The 20965-nt window shown below is 42.8% G+C and overlaps 1 protein-coding gene across 1 annotated transcript; it reads left to right on the top strand.

The window, feature by feature from the left end:
• Window positions 1-6934: 6934 nt before the first annotated feature.
• On the top strand, window positions 6935-19538 carry WFDC8 (WAP four-disulfide core domain 8). The gene is made up of 6 exons (XM_031687767.2): window positions 6935-6993; window positions 10584-10693; window positions 14563-14703; window positions 15997-16164; window positions 18179-18319; window positions 19269-19538. The coding sequence occupies exons 1-6, from the start codon at window positions 6935-6937 to the stop codon at window positions 19406-19408; spliced, it is 759 nt and encodes a 252-aa protein (XP_031543627.1). The 3' UTR covers window positions 19409-19538.
• The last annotated feature ends 1427 nt before the right edge of the window (window positions 19539-20965 follow it).

Raw genomic sequence — 20965 nt, 5'->3', positions numbered from 1 at the left:
TAGCTTCCTGAAATACATCTGTGTCAGGGGCCAGAGATATGCTTAAAGGAGGGGGTCTGGTGGGGAATAGAGTTTGGGAGGGGCACTGTGCAGAAAGAGCATTAAGTGAGATGGACGATGGTGGACAGGTCCTTAGAGTTCCCCTGGACCAGCAGGGGATGATTGCCTAAGGCAGAAACGAAGAACTATCCCCTCCTGAACAATAAGAAAAAAGAAGCAGTTGAGAAAAATTTCTGGAACCACTTGGCAGATAGGACACTCTCATTCACCCCCAGGTGTTCTGGGAACACACTGGGACTTTGCACTTGATTGTCTTTCTTCACAGCCTGGAGTTAACCCACTCTGGAAGTGGGAGGTGATTAGCATTCAAAGGTGTGGGCTGGGAGTCCCCTGGGGGATCTCATTTTGGCTTTACTGGAAGTATTGGTCCAGGTAAACTGGCCAGTTTCATGGCCACAAGCATGATTGACCAGCAGACAATTTTAGCATACTTCTCCTGGTAACTGATAAAATAAGAAGACCAAAAAAAAAAATCAACAAGGATATAGAATATTTGAACAACATAAATAAAAAAGTGACTAATCAACTATCAAAAAGAATTCTTCATCGCTGCGGAATATGCTTTCTTTCCCAGAGCACGTGGAACACCTAAAAATGTCTCAACGAATGTCAGTACATTGGAATCAGACTGACCACAGTGGAAATTCAAACTGACCACAGAAGTAAATAAAACAAAATAGCTAGAAAATTTTCCATGTGATTAAAAATTAAGCAAGGCAATTCTAAGAAACTGTGGACCAAAACGAAATCATGATAGGAAATAGAAAATATTTTGAACTGAAAAATGAAAACATGTCATATCAAAACATACAGATATAGAATGATATCAATAAAATAGTGCACTGTCCTCTGTCCCCCCAACAAGGAACAGCAATTAGATGGCTATCCGTGAAAAAAAAACAGCTCTGGAGCCCACTTAAAAAACTTCAGCAACACAGTGTAACAAAAAACCCTGAGAATAACCATCTAAGAAGAGAAGGAAGAATCATCCCACCCCCCAGGCTGGCATTGCTCAGCACCCCTCCCAGCTGGAAAGAGCTCCCATCCCCGGGAAGGGAAGAGCAGGGTGAACGACCACCTTCCCCAGCCCTTTGGGGCAACATACAAAGGTCCAGTTGGTTTCACCCCACTCAGACTGACAAAGCTGAGACACACAGAGACAGCTAGGAACAAAGAAGAACGCAGGGGCTGCCAAGAGCAGCCACATAGTCAGAGCGATCTTGGTAAATGGTGACCTCTCTGCAGACAAACCTAGCAGATTTCGCCAACAAAGAAACCAACGGCCAGCATGGCCACCACAGACCCCTGCAGGTGTCACTAGCTTTTGTCCTACAGCTATTCACATTCACTGGCACCAGCCACCTAAGTCCCTCCCTACTCCTTGCCTCCTGGCCCTCCCACCAGAGCCCAGAAACCACACGGGTAGCCAGTTCAAGGCTCTGTGGCTTCAAGGACTGCAGGATGCCAACCTAGACCCCCATGGCTGATGCCCACAGCAATGTGCACGCTTGTGGCTGGCTCCTCCAGCTGTGTACTTCCATGCCACCGGCCTGATGCTGCCCATCACAGGCCTCCACTGCAGGGTGCACACCCTAGGAGAAACCCTGAAGCCACAGGAGAATGTGCCCCTGCAGCTTCTTGTCATCCTAGATCAGGCTCTGTCTTCAGTCACAGACCTGCACCACTGCATGCACCTGCAGATAGCCCCTCCAGCTGTGCAACTGCACACCCTCCAGCCTGACCCCCATTACAGGCCTCCACTGCCATTGTTACCAAGGCTGTCACCCCAGAATCATGCCCCTGCCTTGCCCTCAGATACAAACCAATTACTCTTATCTAAGTTTCAGGAGGATGCTGCAATGAAAAAACAAACAAGAACTGGTTAAAACCAAACATGCCCTATATGGTAGAAGATTTGACTTCCAGTAGACCTTGAGCTTCATTATATGCTCATTGTAATACATTAGCATGCTAAATGGCACACCCACCAGCATCATGACAGTTGGCAATTGCTACGGCAACAACCAGAAAAGCTCATACAAGACTGAAAAGGAGAACCGTGTCTGTTCTTGGTCCAAACCACACCCCTGTTCTCAGAGAACTCATGGACGTCCCTCCCACTCTTTCCAATTCCCTCTCTATTACCTTGACCCTCTTATATATTTAGTGTCTCTGCCTGACTTGGGTTGAGAAGTTGATTTGAAAACCAGATTCCTGGTTCTCCATTCTTTGGCCATTGAATAAAGTTTGTGCTGTTTCAGTCTCAGCATAAGTTTTTTTATTGGCTGCATGAAACTGATCAGAAATAGAACCTCCCTGGCTGAGACCAGGGGTCTCAGCCTGGACTTGGACCCCAGTGCAGGTCCAGTCGACAAGTTCGGTAACACCATGTGCCTGTGGTAAGACCCAGCAGCCATGATAGTGCGTGCTGACAACCAGGACCCCTGCAGCTACCAGTGAGCCTAGAATTGGCCCCAGCCCTTGCTGCACGCTCTGGTCCCCACCACGACGTGTGTGTCTGCGACCAGCCCCTGCTCCTGCACAGACACCTGCAGCTGGCGCCTGAAGCCAAGTGTGTGCACACCAGCAGCTCTGGCTATCACCACTGCCTGCCCTGGTCCTTAACTGCTGGACCTGGAGGTCCAGCATTTACTTCATCTTGGAATTGGAGTCTGTACATAGTCTTTTCCTACATGAGTTAATATTTTCCTTTTCCTTCATATGCTACGTAATTTTGGATTATATTTTGAACATTTTGAAAATTGTTTTATGAGACTCTGGGTCTTGTTTATATCCAATTGAGATGGTTGAGATTTTGTTTTCAAAGGTCATTGAAATGGTTAGGTTCAGACTAAAAAGTTCAGTCTATCTTCTGTGCGTTGTGGTTCCAAGGTCAGTTCAGTTTCTAAAGCTTTGCAGTTCATTCAGTAACTTCCCTGCATAGGCACCATCTAGTGGCTAGTCTGGGACTTAGATGGTGGTGTGTCAGTTTATTTCTCAAAGTATGTCAAGTAGTATTACCTACATGCACACACAGCTTGGAGGTGAACCTAGAAGTAAATAAACAACTTTATGGGTTTGCTTTCCTGAGTTCCTTTCCCTGTAGTCTCCCCAGTACCTTCTGTTTCTCCAAGGCTCCAAAAAGCTGGGGCTTTGGTTACTCTGCTCTGCTTAGCACTTTTACAACCTCATCCACATGCAGGGCCAAGTGATAGAAGAACAAAGAGAGAAAAGAAATAGGAGGCAATGGAGGTCTACCCGCTCTCCTAGAATTACAGCTGCACCGGACAGAGGAAGGTTTCCCCTCCTCAGTGTTTTGGCTCCTTCCAACTCCCATACCAGTGGCAGCCATCACTACCATAGAATTTCTTAGGGGCCAAGGTGCAGAGTAACAAAGAAAAGAAAGAGAAAAACAACCCAGGGGATTTCTGCACCCCTTCTGAACATTACACGTTCCCTTTCCCAGGCATCAAGCCAAAACCAGTGGGTTTCTTCTGAAGCTTCGTCTGCACCCTAGTGTTATTTCCAGGTTGGCCTGCTATTACTTACTTCCCAGTTTGTACAGCTGTATTCAGTGGGTGAGAAGAGGAACCAGAACCAGGAAATAGTTTTTAAGCCCTGGAAATGTGCTCATCTTTCCTTCTAGTCGGCTTTTAGCTGTTAATCTAATTTGGAGCGGGGCTGAGCGTGCAGTCTTGCAGTTATTGATTTGTTGTCACTGTGGTTAACTTGCTGCACCCCAAACTTCAAATTCCATCCTCAGAACAGAAATAGTACCTTTGTTTAGGATGGAGCTGGGTTTACCAGAAGATTTATTCCCCCCCCCCCCAAGGACTGCTCCAATTTCAGCTTTGTGCTCTGTCTCTGAGAATGACTTTCTTGAAAGTTACTTATTACTCAGTGATTTTAGGCAGGTGGGGCAGAAGGGGACATGGTTGGGGTCCATTCTCTGTTGTTCTGATTGAGCCTCAGTCTTAGATGCAATGTCCCTGGGTCTCAGGGAAGGGGTCTTCCCACCCTTAGGACAAAGTTCTGAATCTGGCGAGTGTTTCTGCACCTCCCGCAGCTTGCAATGAGAGTTCACTTGTACCCTACGGCAACAGTGCTGCTCCTCGCTCCCAAGATTAAAGCTTTTGCTCAGTAAGAAAGAAAGGAAAGACTCCAGGTGGAATTTCTTGCCCCTTCCACGGTGGCTGCTGCCTTCTCTCCCCTCTCCAGTTCTGCCTCACAGAAGAGACTTTATCAGAACTCTGAAAACCTTTTCTATGAGGACCCAGTGGGATTCCTGGAGAAAAAGTCTACAAGAGGGTGTGGATTCTCCTGTTTTTGCCGCTCCAGGGACTTCGCTATCTTCAGCCAATGCACTCTCAGCCTCCAGCCATGTGCCAAACCCATAGCTGAACCCTTCTTACTGGTGCCTGGCTGCCTGCCTCCCAGGTAATCAATGCTCGCTACCTGTCTCTCCCTGCAGGTGCCTGTCTTTCCTTAGATTCTGGACTGGTTGATTGCCCTGTGATCTCAGCACTCTGGTGAGTTCAAGAAAAGTTGTCCAGCTTTTTTTCCATGTAAGTTTGGGAGGTTAATTCGTCTCTTTACATTTCTGAGCAGAAACCAAAAGTCACTTTCCTTTTATTATTATTGTTTACAATTGTGGTAAAATACACTTATAAAGTGTATCTACGCATACACAAACATGAAGTTTACCATCCTAACTATTCTTAACTACACAGTTCAGTGGTTTTAAGTACATTCATCTTGTACAACTCTCACCATCACTTGTCTCCGTAACTCTTTCATCTTGCAAAACTGAAACTCTCTACCGGTTAATCATTGACTTCCCATTCCCCCCTCCCTCTGCTCCTGGACACCACCATTCTACTTTCTGACTCTATGAATTTGACTACTCTAGATAGCTCATGTCAGTGGAATCTTAGAATATTTGTCTTTTTGTGACTGGCTTATTTCACTTGGCATAAGGATTATCCATGTTACAGCATGTGTCAGGATTTCCTTCCTTTTAAAGGCTGAATTGTGTTCCAAATGAGATGACAGACAAGGGGTTAATATCAAAAATAAATAAACAGCTCATTCAACTCAATATCAAGCAAACAAACAAACAACACAATCAAAAATTGGGCAGAAAACCCAAATAGATAGTTTTTCCAAACAAAGAGACATGCAAATGCTCAAGACAGACAAAAAGATGCTCAAGATTGTTATTTATGAGAGAAATGCAAATCAAAACAACAATGAGGTTTCACCTCACATCTGTCAGTATGACTATCATCCAAATGTCTACAAATAACAAATGTTGGCTAAGATGTGGAGAAAAGGGAACCCTTGTACGTTGCTGGTGGGAATTTAAATTTGATGCAGCCACTATGGAAAACAGTATGGAGGTTCCTCAAAAACTTAAACTAGAACTACCATATGATCCAGAAACTCCACTCCTGGGTATATGTCTGAAGAAAATAAAAATGCTAATTCAGAAAGATATGTGCACTCCATAGAGTATTATTTACAATAGCCAAGGTGGAAGCAACCCAAGGGACCATCAGCAGATGAATGGGAAAGAATATGTGATACACACACACACACACACACACACACACACACACACACACACACACGGTGGAATACTACTCAGCCATAAAAAAGAATGAAAATGTTTTCCATCTGCAACAACATGGATGGACCTGGAGGGTATTATGCTTAGCAAAATAAGTCAGACAGAGAAAGACAAATATTGTATGTTATCACTTATATGTGGAATCTGAAAAATAAAACGAATTAGTGAATATAAAGAAAAGATACAGACTCACAGGTATGGAGAACAAACTAGTGGTTATCAGTGGAGAGAGGGAGGGACAAGGGGCAATATAGGGGTAGTGGATTAGGAGGTACAAATTACTATATATAAAATTAATAAACTACAAGGATAATATTGTACAGCAAGGGAATATAGCCAATATTTTATAACAGCCACAAATGGAGTGGAATCTATAAACTTTTTGAATTACTATGTTGTACACCTGAAACTAACATAATGTTATAAAGTAGCAATATCTGAATTTTAAAAAAAAGTGCATGGGAAGGTTGAAAGCAGAAAGATGGAAAAAAGTCTAGGCAATTGCAAACCAAAAAGAAAAAGGTATAGTTAGATTAATATCAAGCAATAGAGAATTCTAAGATGAATATTTTAGGGACAGAGAGGAAGTCACTATAAAAGATTCAGTTCACCAGGAATGTAGTTATATTTCTTCAAATCAACAGAATCAGGATATATTAAACAAACATTGATGGAATTACAGGCATGAATTGAGAAATCTATGGCTTATTGAGAGCCATTAACATACCTTTCTCAATTATTGATAGGTTGAAGAGACAAACAATTAGAAAGATTTAAGATATTTAAGCCACACACTGTGGAGATATGCAGTGCTCTGCACTCCACCGTTACAGACTACATTTCCTCAGTATCAGGATGAAGATCACTGAGTAAAAGTTATTTAGAAGGCCATGTCTTTGGAAGAGGCATCTACTTACTCAGCCTGAGCTTAGATCAAGGTGTATTAAAGAGATCCTCAGAACTCATTGCCTTCCTCAAGGTCTCCTGCCGAGGGGCTGAGCCTCAAGGGACGTTCCTGATTGAGTAGCCATGCAGGAGACACACCATGCCATTGAGATAAGGAAGATGTGAGCAAGAAGCTCTGAGCCATGAAAACAGGGCCGGTTGCTCCCAGTTGGAAAGCAATAGGGTAGTGGGATATAATGGAGTCATCGTGGGGCCTTTACCCGTAGTTCCCAAAAGTTGTAATCTGGAAATTCACGCTGTTCCCCCAGCTCCTGGTCATCTAGGCCTTTCAATTGCAAAATGCTCTTCAGTTTACTGCAAAGAGCAGCTTCTGCCACGTGGGGAAACTGGACAAAGAGGTAGGTTCAATGATGGGATTCTGGGGAAACTCCTAACCAACCGAGCTCAGGAACCAATAGGCCTACTAGGTTTGAAACTGTCCTCAGGAAAGTTGGGAAATAGGAAAAATCTCCCTGCCATTATTCTGGGTGACTTAGATTGCTATGGTTCCAGAAATTTAGGCTGATTAATCTCTTAAAATATCTTGCAATCTTACTACTATGCATCTATTAGAATGATTAAAATAAAAACATTTACAATACCAAGTGCTAGCAAGTATGCGGAGCAAGTAGAATGCTCACCCACTACTAGTGGAAATGCAAAATGGTACAGCCACTTTGGAAACCATTTTGGCAGTTTCTTATGAACATATACTTCTCATAGCACCCAGCAATCCCAGTCACTAGCATTTCCTGAAGAGAAATGATAGCTTATGTTCATGCAAAAGCCTGTATGCAGATGTCTGCAGGGGGTTTATTCATAATCGCCCCAAACTGGAAACAACCCAATTGCCCATTAACTAGTGAATGGATAAACAACCTGTAGATCTCATATCATGGACTCAGCAATAAGATGGTCCAAGCAACACATGACACAAATGAATATCAAATGCATTATGCAAAGATGTTGTGAATATTAATACTTTTTAAATATTAAAAATACAAAAACCTGCTACATAACTTGACTGAATGAATCAATTGAGGTTAAAATATGATACTAATTTGATACCTATAGTCATTCACTTAAAAAATACATAAAAAGCACTTTAACAGTTGGAAGTTTAAAAATACTTCTTCTCCTTGAACTCCTATTTCCATTCCTCCTACCCCACAGACTTTTAATCTGATGAAACATAATCTTACGCTCAAAAGCTTTTTTATTCATGACCTTTTCCTATTGCTATGCAATAAGAACATGTGTATAAATTAAAATTTAACTTTTTCACTTACTGGGACTATAAGACTCTAGGAATAAAATATTTCCTTCTGGATTGACTTTTTCATTCCATTTGTTATTTAAATAATGTAATAATGATGAATGTATAAATAAATACAGTGAAACTACTGATAAATAAAATTTTATCGATAAACAAAATTCTGTATGTAATGCATCTCTTAATGATACATAAGTACAGTGGAACAAAAGGAGTTTTGTTACAGGTATGTCACTTGGTTCTTTGAACTTTTAGTTCAAAAATCACATAATACTATATAATCAAAAATTATTTAAATGATTTAATTAAATATTAAGAAGCAGTGTAATTAAACCCTCTTCCAATTTTTATTAAGGTATAGAATTAGAAGTCTTATACTTGAAAATGCTTTGTCTCCTGGTAGTTAGAATACTGATCACAAGCCACAGGTGCTTTTCTTAATTTCTGGAAAGTTACCAAAAAGACTTCACCAGCATTTACCAAATGATCAAGAATATTATTGATTATACCCATTACTCTTTTATTTAGACACTTTATGTAATCTGATACATTCCATAAATATTGGAAAGTTCGAATACTATTAACTTGATAGAGCTTTGATAATATACATTTCATAAAATGTGTTATTCTTACTGCATTCTCTAAATATATATTTAAAAAATCTTTGATGCCTCAGATTTATCTCACTATATTTGTGGAAAAATGTTAACCAACTCAACTAATTGGCAAAGTCAGTCCTCAGTCAGCCAAATCACATGACTTTCTCCTACAAAAAGACTGAACTCATTTTTCAATTGAAATGAATGTTTTAATACACATCCCTGTGGCAGCCATCACCCTTCTGAATTTTAATTCTATTGCCCAAACAAATCCCTTCCAATCAAAATGGATTCATTCTGTTTTAAAGTTGCCAGGTACCTAAAAATACATGATAACCAATTCAATTTGAATGTCAGGTAAACAATTAATAATTTTTAGTGTAACTACTGTCCTTATAGTACATGGGATATACTTAGACTAAAAATCATGACTGTGCATCCTGTTATATTTGGCCATCCTATTCATCTGCGTCTCTCTCTTCACCCACCTCAGGAGCTCTGCTTCCTACTGAGTACAGGCTAATCTGATTAACTAATTTTCAAGAATAGGTTATTAGGTGTCACTAGATTAAGTGGTAAAATTTCAAACCCAAAAGGTGACTTGATCATAGAATTTAAGGTACCATAGGGCCTTTTGGCTAATCTTTTGGGGGAGTCTGACTAGCAGATTCAAAAGCTAAAAAAGTATTAGCACTAAACTGGAAAGGGGAAGTCATCCCCATGGAATTTCAGCTCACAGAACCTGGGTCCTGAAACCCAATTCTCAGAACAATAGGCCCAAGAGACCACACATTATATGCCAGTCATCATGCTTTACACAATTGTTCAATTAATTCTCATGTCTACAGAGTAGGCATTATTTCCTTTAAGAAAAAATGGGGCTCAGTGAGGTTAAGTGACTGAGCCAAGACCACATAAGTGAAGGATCCAGGAAACGAAGTCAGGTCCAACTCCAAACACTCGACTTTTGACCATTCTATACTACTTCATGAATAACCTTCACACCATCTCATTTAATGGTCACAATGACAACAAAGCTGCGAGGTAGACTGTATCATTCCCATTTTCTAGATGAGGAAACTGAGGATCCAAGACACAGCTATAGCTGTAGGTGACCAAGCCAAGACCAAAGTCAAGATCACTGTGTTTGGAGCCGTAATTCCTGTTACTGAACAGTCTAGGCACTGTTGTAAAATTTAGGGGGGATGCAGGATTAGAATTCTGAAAAACAAAAGGAAGGGAATGGGTAAATTGCCACAAGTCTTTACTTTTAGGCAGCCACATAGTATGGCTTCAGGAGATCTGGAAAAGACTGCCTCTTTCTCAGTGTCTGAAGTCCCCTCAAAAATACAGATGCACACTTTGGTGTCAAGACTCTCTCCCCACCCCCCCTTCCTTTCTCCCTCCCTCTGTTTCTTCCTTCCTCTTTCTCTTGCTGTTTTTTAAAACGCATTTATTCCAAGAGAGATCATACAGTAAGATATTATCAGCTCTTCACATCCTAAAATTAAGAAAGATACATAAGGGCCAGGAAGGACATAGAGAAAATGGAGGTTATGTGGTTGTCTGGGAGTGTCATTAGCTCCCAGGCTTGGATAACACCAGGTGGAAGAAGGGTCCCTTTGCCCCCAGTTGACCTTGGGATCTTTTTTGCTCTCGGGGCACTAAAACCCAGTGGTATGTGGAAAATCTCATACCATCAGTGGAGCAAAGAAAAGTTCTCACCAGTGCCTGGGGTTGTCCCAGGAGAGACTGTGCAGAAACCAGCCCTGAAGCTGTTCCAGACAAATCCCTGTGATCATTCACATGTGGCCTCTCACTGAGGATTAAGACAATGGGCAAGTGTCTGGGTGGATTATGCACAGCGCCATGGCAACGAGGCTGCTCAGAGAGTCCTGGGACTCAAGGTCCTGCCCTAGTTGCCACATGACTCAGACAAACCCCCTTCCCCATTACGCGTCTTGGTTTTCTCATCTGTAAACTAAGGGAATTGTGGGTCAGCTCTAAGGTTCCTTTGCAAAAGCTCGTGTCTCTCTCTGGCTGTGTCTAATCCCTGCCTTCTCCCCATCCCACACAGGCGCCTTCCTCTCCACAGCCCCGCCTTCTCCTGGAGGAATTTGCCTCTCCTGCTGCTTCTCTCTCTTTCTTTAGAGCAGACATCTGCATCGCTAAGCCACAGAATCAAACGTGAGTTGAGAGGCCCTTCAGCTGCTCTTCTTTACGAGGTATTCTTGGGGACTCAGGGTTAGACTGAAGTCAGGGACTCCTGTCAGATGAGGCCACTCCTGTTGTGGCTTCAGGGAACCAGCCCTCCTCATCCACCCTGGGACCTTCAAGTCCTTCCCTCACCTGCTCCCCCCACAAATTATTTCCCTAAACTCTTCCTGATACGTGTCTTTTCCAAGGTTAATTTTTAAAAATTAATCCATCACTAGACAGGAGACTGAGGGCAGAGAACCAGTGAGGAGGCTGTTGCAATAGTTTGGGGGAGAGATGGGAGGAGGTCAGGTGCTGACCTGAGGAGGTGGTAGCAAAGAGGGAGAAGAGATGAGGTTTGGAAAGAGATTTAGGAGATAGAATTGACCCAAGTCCATGATTGATAGGATGCTGGGGTGATGGAGAGGTGGGGTGGGGGGTGAATCTCTGGGTTCTTATAACAGGTTAAGGGGCTGTTGATGCCAAATATCAAGATGGGAACAGAGAGAAGGTGCTGCTTTGTCAACGGGAGATGCTAGTTCCATGTTAAACGTGGGAACAGAGGTGTTTATGAGATACCCAGATGGTGTTTCCCAGGTGGTTGGATGTGTCTTTAGTTTGGAGGAGAGGATGGGTCTGCAGGGAGCTTTGGGAATCATGGCTGGGATTGTGGGAAGGAATATGATCACCCAGAAAGTATGAGCCAGAAGAATGACAGGAGAGGGCTGAGACCAGAACTCTGAGGAGTGTCCCCTGAGATGGCAGAAGAACCCCTGGGGTGTGTGTGTTCCAGGGAGGAGACTGTACATACAAGGTAAGTGGCTGAGAAGGACTGACAGTGAGGAAGGAGGATTCCAAGTGAGAGTTCAAGCTGACAGTGTGGAAAGGAGCTGCAGTGCCTGAAACTCACACAAAGGTTTAAACTGCCCCGGAAGCAGGAGTGAGGCGGAACTGGCAGGAGTCAATGGTGAGAGGGGAACTTTGTCTTAATCATCCCAGGGTTTCTATGCCTCTGTAACCTCTTTGGAGGTGTCCAAATTTGATTGGCTTAACTCTTTCTGTGCCCAAGCCTGGACAGTGGTCCCCAAGTTGTGGCTTACAGATGCCCAACTGCCCATTCCAGATCACCTGAGGGGCTTTTAATACTCAGAGTCCCTAACTTTCTAGAGATTCTGATTCAATCCATGATCTATATTTTCTAAATGATGCACAGATGATTTCAAGTTACACCCCAGGTTAAGAACCATATACTCTTCTTCAGTTCAGGCCATCCTTGGGGAGTGCGTTAAAAGTGGTATGAAGGGCAGGAAGTATGGTTGGAAAATACCAGAAGTTTCAGTGGCTGGTCCTCAGGGAAGACATGGGGCTTCTTGAGTGAGTCATGGATTGAAAAATTATCAGACCTGCCCCCAATTCACTATATTATCCTATTTGACCTCTTTTTTTTTTTAACCTACGAGATTGGGAAATTGACACTAATGATAAATATAGTCTTTCTAATTCTAGAGTTTCAAAATTCCAGGATTCAGTAGTATCCAAAAGGATCATGCCTCTCTGGCCAGATTCCACCAGAGAGATGCTCAGTTTAGAGCCACAGAGCCGTATTAAGCGTTGTATCGGCTGTCAGTTGCTGCGTTGTAACAAATGACCTGTAGGTCAGAGGTCTGGCATGGTGTGTCAAGGTTCTCTGCTCAGGTTCTCAGTAGGCTGAAATCAAGGTGCCCATCAAGGCTGCCATTCTCATATGGGACTCGGGCTTCTCTTCCCAGCTCATGGGTCATTAGCAGAATCATTCTTTGCAGCTCTAGCACTGAGGTTTCCTTACTGGCTGTCGGCTTCCTAGAGGCCACCTTCATTCCAGGGCCATTAGCCTTCTCCATCGTCAAAGCTCTGAAGAGCAGGTTGGATTCCTTTTATACTTTGAATCTCTCTGGACTCAATAGATTGAGTCAGGCCTTCCAGATAATCTCTGCATTTTAAGACCAACTGATTTGGGGGACTTTAATTTCATTTACAAAATCCCTTCGCAGCAGTACCTAATGACTGTTGTATTCCAACCAGAGAATGGAAATCTTGGGAGTACAACTTTAGAATTCTGCCTACTGTAAGAGCTGAAATCAGGGAGCCATATCCAACCCTACAAAGGAAGGAAGCAAGCTCATATCTACCAAGCTCTTACCATGTGCTGGGCACTGTGAAAAGTGCCCCTGGGTACCATCCTACTTAATTGTTTTATTTTCCTTGCAGTGTTATTGAGGTATTGCCATATATGTATATGTCATGACTGTATAAGCATAATGATTTGACTTACATACATCAATGGTGTCAGCCTGCGGGTGGGTGGGCCTGAAGCCTAGAGGTTTGTGGGCCTACCGTCGGCTCACTAGTGGGTGGAGCTGGGTTCCAGGGTCCTGGTCCAGGGAACAGGGCCCTTGGGGTTTTAGGGTTAGTGCTAATGCACCAGTGTGGGGGGCTGGGCCCTGGGCCCTCTGGTGAACAGGGCCAGGACTGAGTTGGCTTAGCCTCAGGTGTCCCAGTGCTGGTGCCGACAGGCTGGTGGGCAGAGCTGTGTCCCAGCGCTAAGTAACTAGAGGGAGAATTCCAAAATAGCGCTTGCTGGTACAGATGTCCTCATGGTAGGACAAGCTCCCCAAAATGGCTGCCACCAGGGTCTGTGTCCTCAGGTGAGCTCCAGTTGCCTCTGGCCTCTCCTGGAGGCTCTCCAAGAGCGGGTGGTTCTGACCCAGGCTCCTTTCAAATGAATGCTTCTGCCCTGGGTCCCAGAGCATGTGAGATTTTGTGTGTGCCCTTTAACAGTGGAATCTCTATTTCTCACAGCCCTCTGGCTCTCCTGAAAGTAAGCCCCACTGGCCTTCAAAGCCAAATATTCTAAGGCTCGTCTTTCCGGTGTAGTCCTCCTCACTCCTTGGTGAGAATCTCTGTAACTGTACTCATCCTCCCATTTGTGGCTTGCCCACCTGGGGGTGTAAGTCTTGAGTATGTATCTCTGTCCCTCCTACCCATCTTGTTGTGGTTCCTTCTTTATATCTTTAGTTGTAGAAGATCTTTTCTGCTCATCTTCTGGACTTTCTCATCCCCAGTTGCTCTGTAGAGTTGTAATTTGGGTGTGCCCGTGGGAGAAAGTGAGCTCGGTGTCTTCCTACTCTACCACCTTAAATCCTCCCACTTAATTTTTATAAATAGCCTGTAATGTAGAGGTTGTAAATCTCATTTTACAGATGGGAAACGGAAACTTACACTCAGACAAAGGAAGACATTTTCCCCAAAATTATTTAGCTGTTGTGTTGGAGCCAGGCTCCCAAGCCAGAGCTGTCTTATTTATAGTGCTCCTTCCACTCCACCATTTCATCCCCCTTAGAGATGACTGCAAAGTCATAGAGTGGAACTCAGATTGGCCTTGAGCTCACAAGGAATCAGGAACCAAAATTAGGCCTTCTGACTCCTATATCCATGGTATTTCTACCACTCCTCACTAATAAATTTCCCCTGCCAACTATATTACAGAAGGCAGAGGAATTAGGCATTAAAATAATAAGTTTCAAGAGGAGGGAAGAGCTCCTGAATTTAAGGCAACAGTCTTGGTCCCTGTATAACTCCCTGCCCTGGAATCCAAGATGCTTCCCCTTTGATTTTACCTGGGCACACATTCCTGATTCAGATCTACCTAAATGGGCTAAGAGTGGTAAGAGGCAGACATAGTCCCTAAATGTAAGCAGAGTGAGAACTGAGAATTGAAGATAGGGGACAAGGAAGAGAGAATTTCACTATTCCCTTTATCTATTGGGGGAGAAGAGCTGAAAGCCTCAAAAGATGTGAATTTGGACATTTCTTTCTTACAGAGAAACCAGGAGTGTGTCCCCAAGAAAGGCTCACCTGTAGAGCTAAACTCCCAGACTCATGCAAAACAGATTTCGACTGCAATGAATACATGAAGTGCTGCTCTTTTGCCTGTGAGAAGAAGTGCATGGACCCACACGCAGGTACTGACATCCAGCCTGAGGGCAGAGGTGCCTTGTGAGGCACCCTACTTCCTGCTCTGCCCGGAAGTGGCTGAACAGTTCCCTTGGATGGTAGGACAAGGAGGCCAGGATACATGCTCTTCTACTTCTCTGATGGACCCCCAGCCCTCAAGCACAGACAAGGAGTCTAGGCATGGTGTACATCAACTGCATACTATTGGTCTTAGTCTTCTTTGGTCCGACATTCAATTGTTCACAAACAACTAATACTTGCTGCACGTTCACTTTGTCTCAAGAAACGATTATTGGCACTGTGACAAATATAAACTTCAGGCAGCTCAGAGGCTGGGGTTGTTTTCTGATTCTTGGGTCTTCAGGGAGGTTTTCTGGTAACTCAAATTATCTAATAATAGGGAACTGTGCACTTCGTATAGGTTCACTCATTCGTTCATTCATTCATTCATTCATTCATTCAGCAAGTAACTATTATCAATGCCCTTTGGCCAAAGACCACCGGGAACAGACTTGTAGTTGAACAAGGTGAGTTCAGTACTTGTCGCAGTGAGGGAGACTGTGCACAGCGCAGTCTGAGGCAGCTCAGTAAGAAGCTGTTAGGACTGAGGCTTTGATTGGGTGATTTGGGAGAGGGTCTAAGGAAGCAGGGGTTTGCTCTCGATTGGGTGCTGTCAGAAAGCGGGGGTAATTTCTGCGATTGAGTATCCTGGTGAATCTTAAAAGCTGTAATTTGTAGAGAAGCGTAAATCACTCATAGGTTTTTGACATTTTGTGGGTTTCACAGTGATCTTTTTTTGATTTTACTATGTCACAGTCTCAAAGTGACTTGGTTTGCTGTGGATGCCCTGTGGAATTATGTCCAAAAGGAGAACAGTGTGCCTTAGCTATGAGCATCAGATCAATTTCCAGACATGAAGGGCTGGTTTTTTTCTTTCTCAGTATCTCACTCCTTCTATGTACCAGGCACTTTGTTAGGCACATTGGATATCGTTCCTGAACAAGTGTTGCTCTCTCATAGCTCAGAGCGGTGGAGAAGAAAGATCAGCTCCAAATCATTCTTACATGCTCTTCACTGTATCCCTTGCAAGGTAGAAATGATGCTTGGAGTTGTTACGCAACATAGCGTAATCAGAGTAAGGCTAGGACCAGAACTTTCACTGACCATGGCACTTTCTACGATGGTAACACTGTGGTTACCACAGTGGATGGTAACACTGTGAACTATACAAAAGCTGAGGGCCTGACCCTTTCCCTTATTGCTACCCTTTGTGTTCTTTCCTCTTTGCTTCTTGCCCTCAGAACCCTGCATGCTACCCTTAAACCAAGGCAACTGTAAGAATTCTGCCGAGCGCTACTATTTTGACGTTGAACATCAAGTCTGCATGTCCTTTACATATGGAGGCTGCCTGGGGAATGCCAACAACTTCCGCTGGAAGGAAGACTGTGAGAGGGCTTGCTCATTAACTGGTAAGGCTCACACCCTTGGCAATCTGAGGGCTTAGTCTGATTATAAATAGTATACCAGCCCAGTTGTAGACTCAGGCTTTGAGGTTAAACTGCCTTGGTTCAGATCTTAGCTCTGTCATTGACTGGCTGGGTAGTCTTAGATCAGTTGCCTGCCTTTTATGAGTTTCAGTTTTCTTGTCTATAAAATGGGGATAATAATAGTATTTACCTGATGGAGTTATTGTGCTAAAAAATGAAATAGGGAACGTCAACTGTCAGTAAACTTTGGCCAGTGGGACCTGAGAGCCAGATCCACCCTTTGGAAACAGGTATTTCCTCATCACGTCGACCTGCTGAATGTTCCCTGAGGATTCACCCAAGAATGAAGACAGGTCAGCTCTGGAACCCCATGGAATAGGGCTTGAGCATGGAGAAGGTGAAGAGTAGAGTGGGGTGAAGGCCAAGGTGGTGGACTAATTCCTTAGTGCAGAGATGGTCATCACCAGTAATGTTGGGTGACAGTGTGCTATGGAGCTTAGGAGCTAAATGACCTGGATAAAAATTCTACTTTTCCCACTTACTGCAAATTTCTTCACCTCTTTGAGTTTCAGTTCCCTCCCCTGTAATACCGGAATAATAGCAAATACCTTATTGAGTTGTTGGTAGGATTATCTGTGATCAGTGACACAAAGATTTGATATGGTGGTCAGTAGTGTGGGATTACTAGGTGATAACAATTGGGATGGTGACCATTGACCTTAAAACACAGCACTGTGTGATTTATAAGGCAGCATTAGAGCTTTGACCTCAGATTCGGTGAGGCAGGTTGAGAAGTGTACCATCACTGCCATTTTTACAGATGCAGAAACAGAGTCAGAGAGGTAAAGTTTGTTGCCCAAGGATTCATAGTGGGTCAGGAGTAGAGCTGGAATTTTAATTCCATGGGCCCAGAGAGCCTGAATGGCCAAGGAAACCCTGTGTTCTGACCTCATGAAATGAGGACTACAAGCTTCCCTTTGGTGCTGTGGACAAGACCTCAGCTTTCTCTCAGGAGCCAGCAGGGAGAAGGGGCCAGGGAAATGAGCTTGGGCTGGTTGGTGGGAAATTTAGGTTTGGGGCAAGAAGAAGGAGGAGGAGGAGGGAGGAGGAGAGAAGAAACACTTCCTGCCCTCATAGAATTTGCAGTTAGATGAGGACAGTGGGGGACATGCACAGAATCCTGAAGAATTGACATAAATACTATCTGTGTCCTAGTGACCCATGAAGTTGTATGTCCAGCCCAAATCTGACTCCCATATTGCAACTGCCTCCTCCATCTGGATCTCATAAACACCTCAAACTTAACTTGTCTAAAATGGAACCCCTTATCTTTGCTCTCCCATGTCAGACCTGTTCTATCCGTAGTTCTCTCTGTCTTGGTTGGAAAAAAACTTCTAAATCCCCTTTGATGCCTCTCTTCCTCAGTCAACATCTGTTGTTAGGAAATCTCTGTAGATCTACCTGGAAAATAGATCCAGAATCTGACCACTTCTTCTCATCTTTACAGCTGCCACCTTAACCTGCAATGCCCCTTTCTAACTTGGGTTGCTGCCCCAGCCTCTTCTGGCTTCTAGCCTTCCCTTTTTACTGTCTGTTATGAACACAGAAGTCACAATGGTTATCTCAAAATGTGAGTCAGATCATGACACTCTTCATTCAAAGTAAAGGACATCCCCTGAAATAGCTTCCATTGATTTGTATGGATTTCACATAATTACTCCTATCTTATAGAGAAGGAAACTGAAGTCACTCATTAAGTGGCAGGACAGGGACTTTCCTTTGGGGCTTCAAACACCCAGTGGAACCCTCTTTCTCTTGCATCTCATGATGTGGGGAGGCATTTCATTGCTCCACAGCCAACTAGAGGTGAGCGTGGACTGGGTAGAATGAACCATGTCGCAGAGAGAGATGCTTGTTTTGAAGAGAAGAGAAAGCTGTTTGAAGGGTGGTGGGATGGGCTGGGATTTGAAGGAGCTCACATCTTCTCTTGTTTTAGTTAAGGAGGGACAGTGCCCCCTCTTCCCTTTCACCACTCGTAAGGAGTGTTCAGCTTCGTGTAAGAGTGACATCGATTGCCCTGAAAATGAAAAATGTTGTGAATCCACGTGTGGCTTTGTTTGCGCCAAGGCCTGGAAAGGTGAGGACTGGGGATATACCTCCCAAAGTCTACTGGGCATAGGCCAGGAATGAATGCCATGCTGTCCGCGGAGTGGGGGTTGCCCCTTAGAGGTCTCTTGGGAACCCTTCCCCATTTAGTGTCCAACCAGTGCTCTCCGGTGGCCTTCCTGATCTTGGGAGACTGTTGTGCTATTCTTCCAAACCAGTCAGGCATGGTAATCCTCCTCATTTTTCTCAATGAAAACTTATTTATTCCCAGTCTCATTCTTCAGTGGTCTATGAGGCGACAATATCCACTTAATCATACAAAAAAAAATCATAACCATTAGGTATAAGCCTAGTAAGTTCTTACGTCTGCACAGAACTTCGTGTAAGGTGTGCTGGGGATAAGATGGGTAGCAAGATGAGGTAGAAGTGACCTCCCCAGCCTCTAAGGCTGGTAGTCATTCCCCCATGTTGTGCTGAGACACTCTGGTCTTGTTCCAGGGGTTGTCCATGTTTTGAGGAACAGCATGGTATGGTGGAAGGAGTTAAAGGTTTTTCAACTGACTTCAACTTGCCTACTGGTTTTCTGTGTGACCTTAGACCACTCACTTCGCCTTCTATGGTCCTAAGTTTCTGTGGTTTATAAAACAAGGAAGTTCAGGGTGCTCTCTAATACTCCTGCCTCTGGTGCTCTGGGATTAGATAACCCAACTCTATTCATTTTGTAGGGGCAGTCAGAAATCCTATCAGATTTTATAAGTCAGAGGTAACAAGACTTTTTGATGCTCCTCAAATAATTATTAAAATTAGTTATCAAATAGACAGTTGGTACTCGCCTGCTCTACTCTACTGTTACTCTAGGGGGAAGGGTAAGAGGCTTCATCAGAAGAAATCCTTGCTTAAGGTTCCTAAGATTCCCCAAATTTGTCTCAAACTATGGTTGAGTATTTCAAGGTCAAGTGTCTTTGTTTTACCCCATCAAGTCAAAGCAGGTTTCTGCACGATGACGCCATCAATATGTGTCAGGATTGATAAGCCCCAGTGCCTGCAGGATCATGACTGCCCACTGACAATGAAGTGCTGTTCACTCTGTGGAATGAAGTGCCTGGAACCCCTGAAATAAATAGTAAGTTTAAAGTGTTATCATCAAAGTAATTAATTATGAATAGTGTAATAAAAGGTTATCAATTTTGTCTTGCATCCAACTACTTTGCCAAATTGTCTTATTAAGTATAACAATATTTAATGGGGCTACTTTGATTTTATATGTAATCATATCGTCTGAAAACAATGATAAACTTGACTCTTTTCCAGCTTCATGATTTACTTTTTTTGGGTGATTTTTTGATATTATGTAGTACTTCTGAAATAATGTTGAAAATAAAGGCAATGGCATGTATCCCTGTCCAGTTCTTTATTTTAAAGTCAGTGTTTCCTGCTGTATAAAATGACATTTGTTGTTGGGTTTTAAGTAGGTTTTATCACCCTTGGGTTGTTTCCTCTTTATCCATTTATAGCTGCTGTTGAAAATCTCTGCTGAATTTTATCAAATATCTTTTAAGTATCTAGTTATGGAATGATTTTTTTCTAATTTGTTGCTATAGTAACATATAAATTTTTCATATGTTGAGCCATCTTCATTATTCCTGGAATGACCTTAATCATGTTGAAGGTGTAGTTGAATTAATATGCTGTTGATTCTTTTCAGCAAGTAGTTTATTTAGAATTTTCACATCTATGGTTAAAAGAAAAATAGGTCTATGATTTTTGTTTGTCTTGCTTTTTGAGTCATATGTCCTCAAAAAACTAGCATGGAAAACTATTTGGGAATCCTACCTACTTTTTTTCCTATGATCTGTAATATTTTAAATACTATATCAATTCTCTGTTCTTTGAAGGCTAGACAAAATTCAACTTCAAAAGCATATTTTGGTTCCTTCTATAATTATATATATATAATTCTAATCATATATATAATATATATGGTTAGATAGAATTTTTATTGAAATATAGTTGATTTATAATGTGTCTGTTTCAGGTGTACAGCAAAGTAATTCTGTTATACACGTATAATCATAATAGTATGCTTTTACTAATTTTTTTCGTACTACATCTTATAGATTGTATAGACTCTCTACCTCCTCTTCTGTAAATTTTGATCTTTTATATTTTGCTAAAATTAGTCAATTTTCTCCCTATTTATAAATGTATTACTTTACAGTAGTATAAATTATTCTCTCTGTAATTATTTTCATATTTTTAGCTAATGTTTTCATTCATGCATTCATGTTTCCACCCCCTCCACTTATCCACCGACTATTCAATCCATTTACTCACCTCTTCATCCACTCACCTTGCCCTCCATTGACATACCTTTCAACTTATGTCTTTGCGCCCATCCTTTCACCCATATATCCATCCACTTATCCTTCTCACTCATCTTCCTTTTTCCTGTCCAGCTGCCTATTTTATATCCAGCCTTTCTTCCATCTACCCATTATCCACCTACTTACCTTTCACACACACTGTCTTCTCTCACACCCATCAACATACTTCTCCCTCACTTCTACACCCATCTTTCCTCCATACACCTACCAATCACTCATATATTTTCCATTCAAACAGCTTCCATCAATATACCCATTCATCACATTGCTAAACACCCTTAGTCCAATCCAAT

The sequence above is a fragment of the Vicugna pacos genome, chromosome 19, assembly GCF_048564905.1.
Source record: "Vicugna pacos chromosome 19, VicPac4, whole genome shotgun sequence".
Lineage (NCBI taxonomy): Eukaryota > Metazoa > Chordata > Mammalia > Artiodactyla > Camelidae > Vicugna > Vicugna pacos.
The sequence above is the reverse complement of the archived record's forward strand: the minus strand, read 5'-3'. Positions and strand labels throughout refer to the sequence as shown.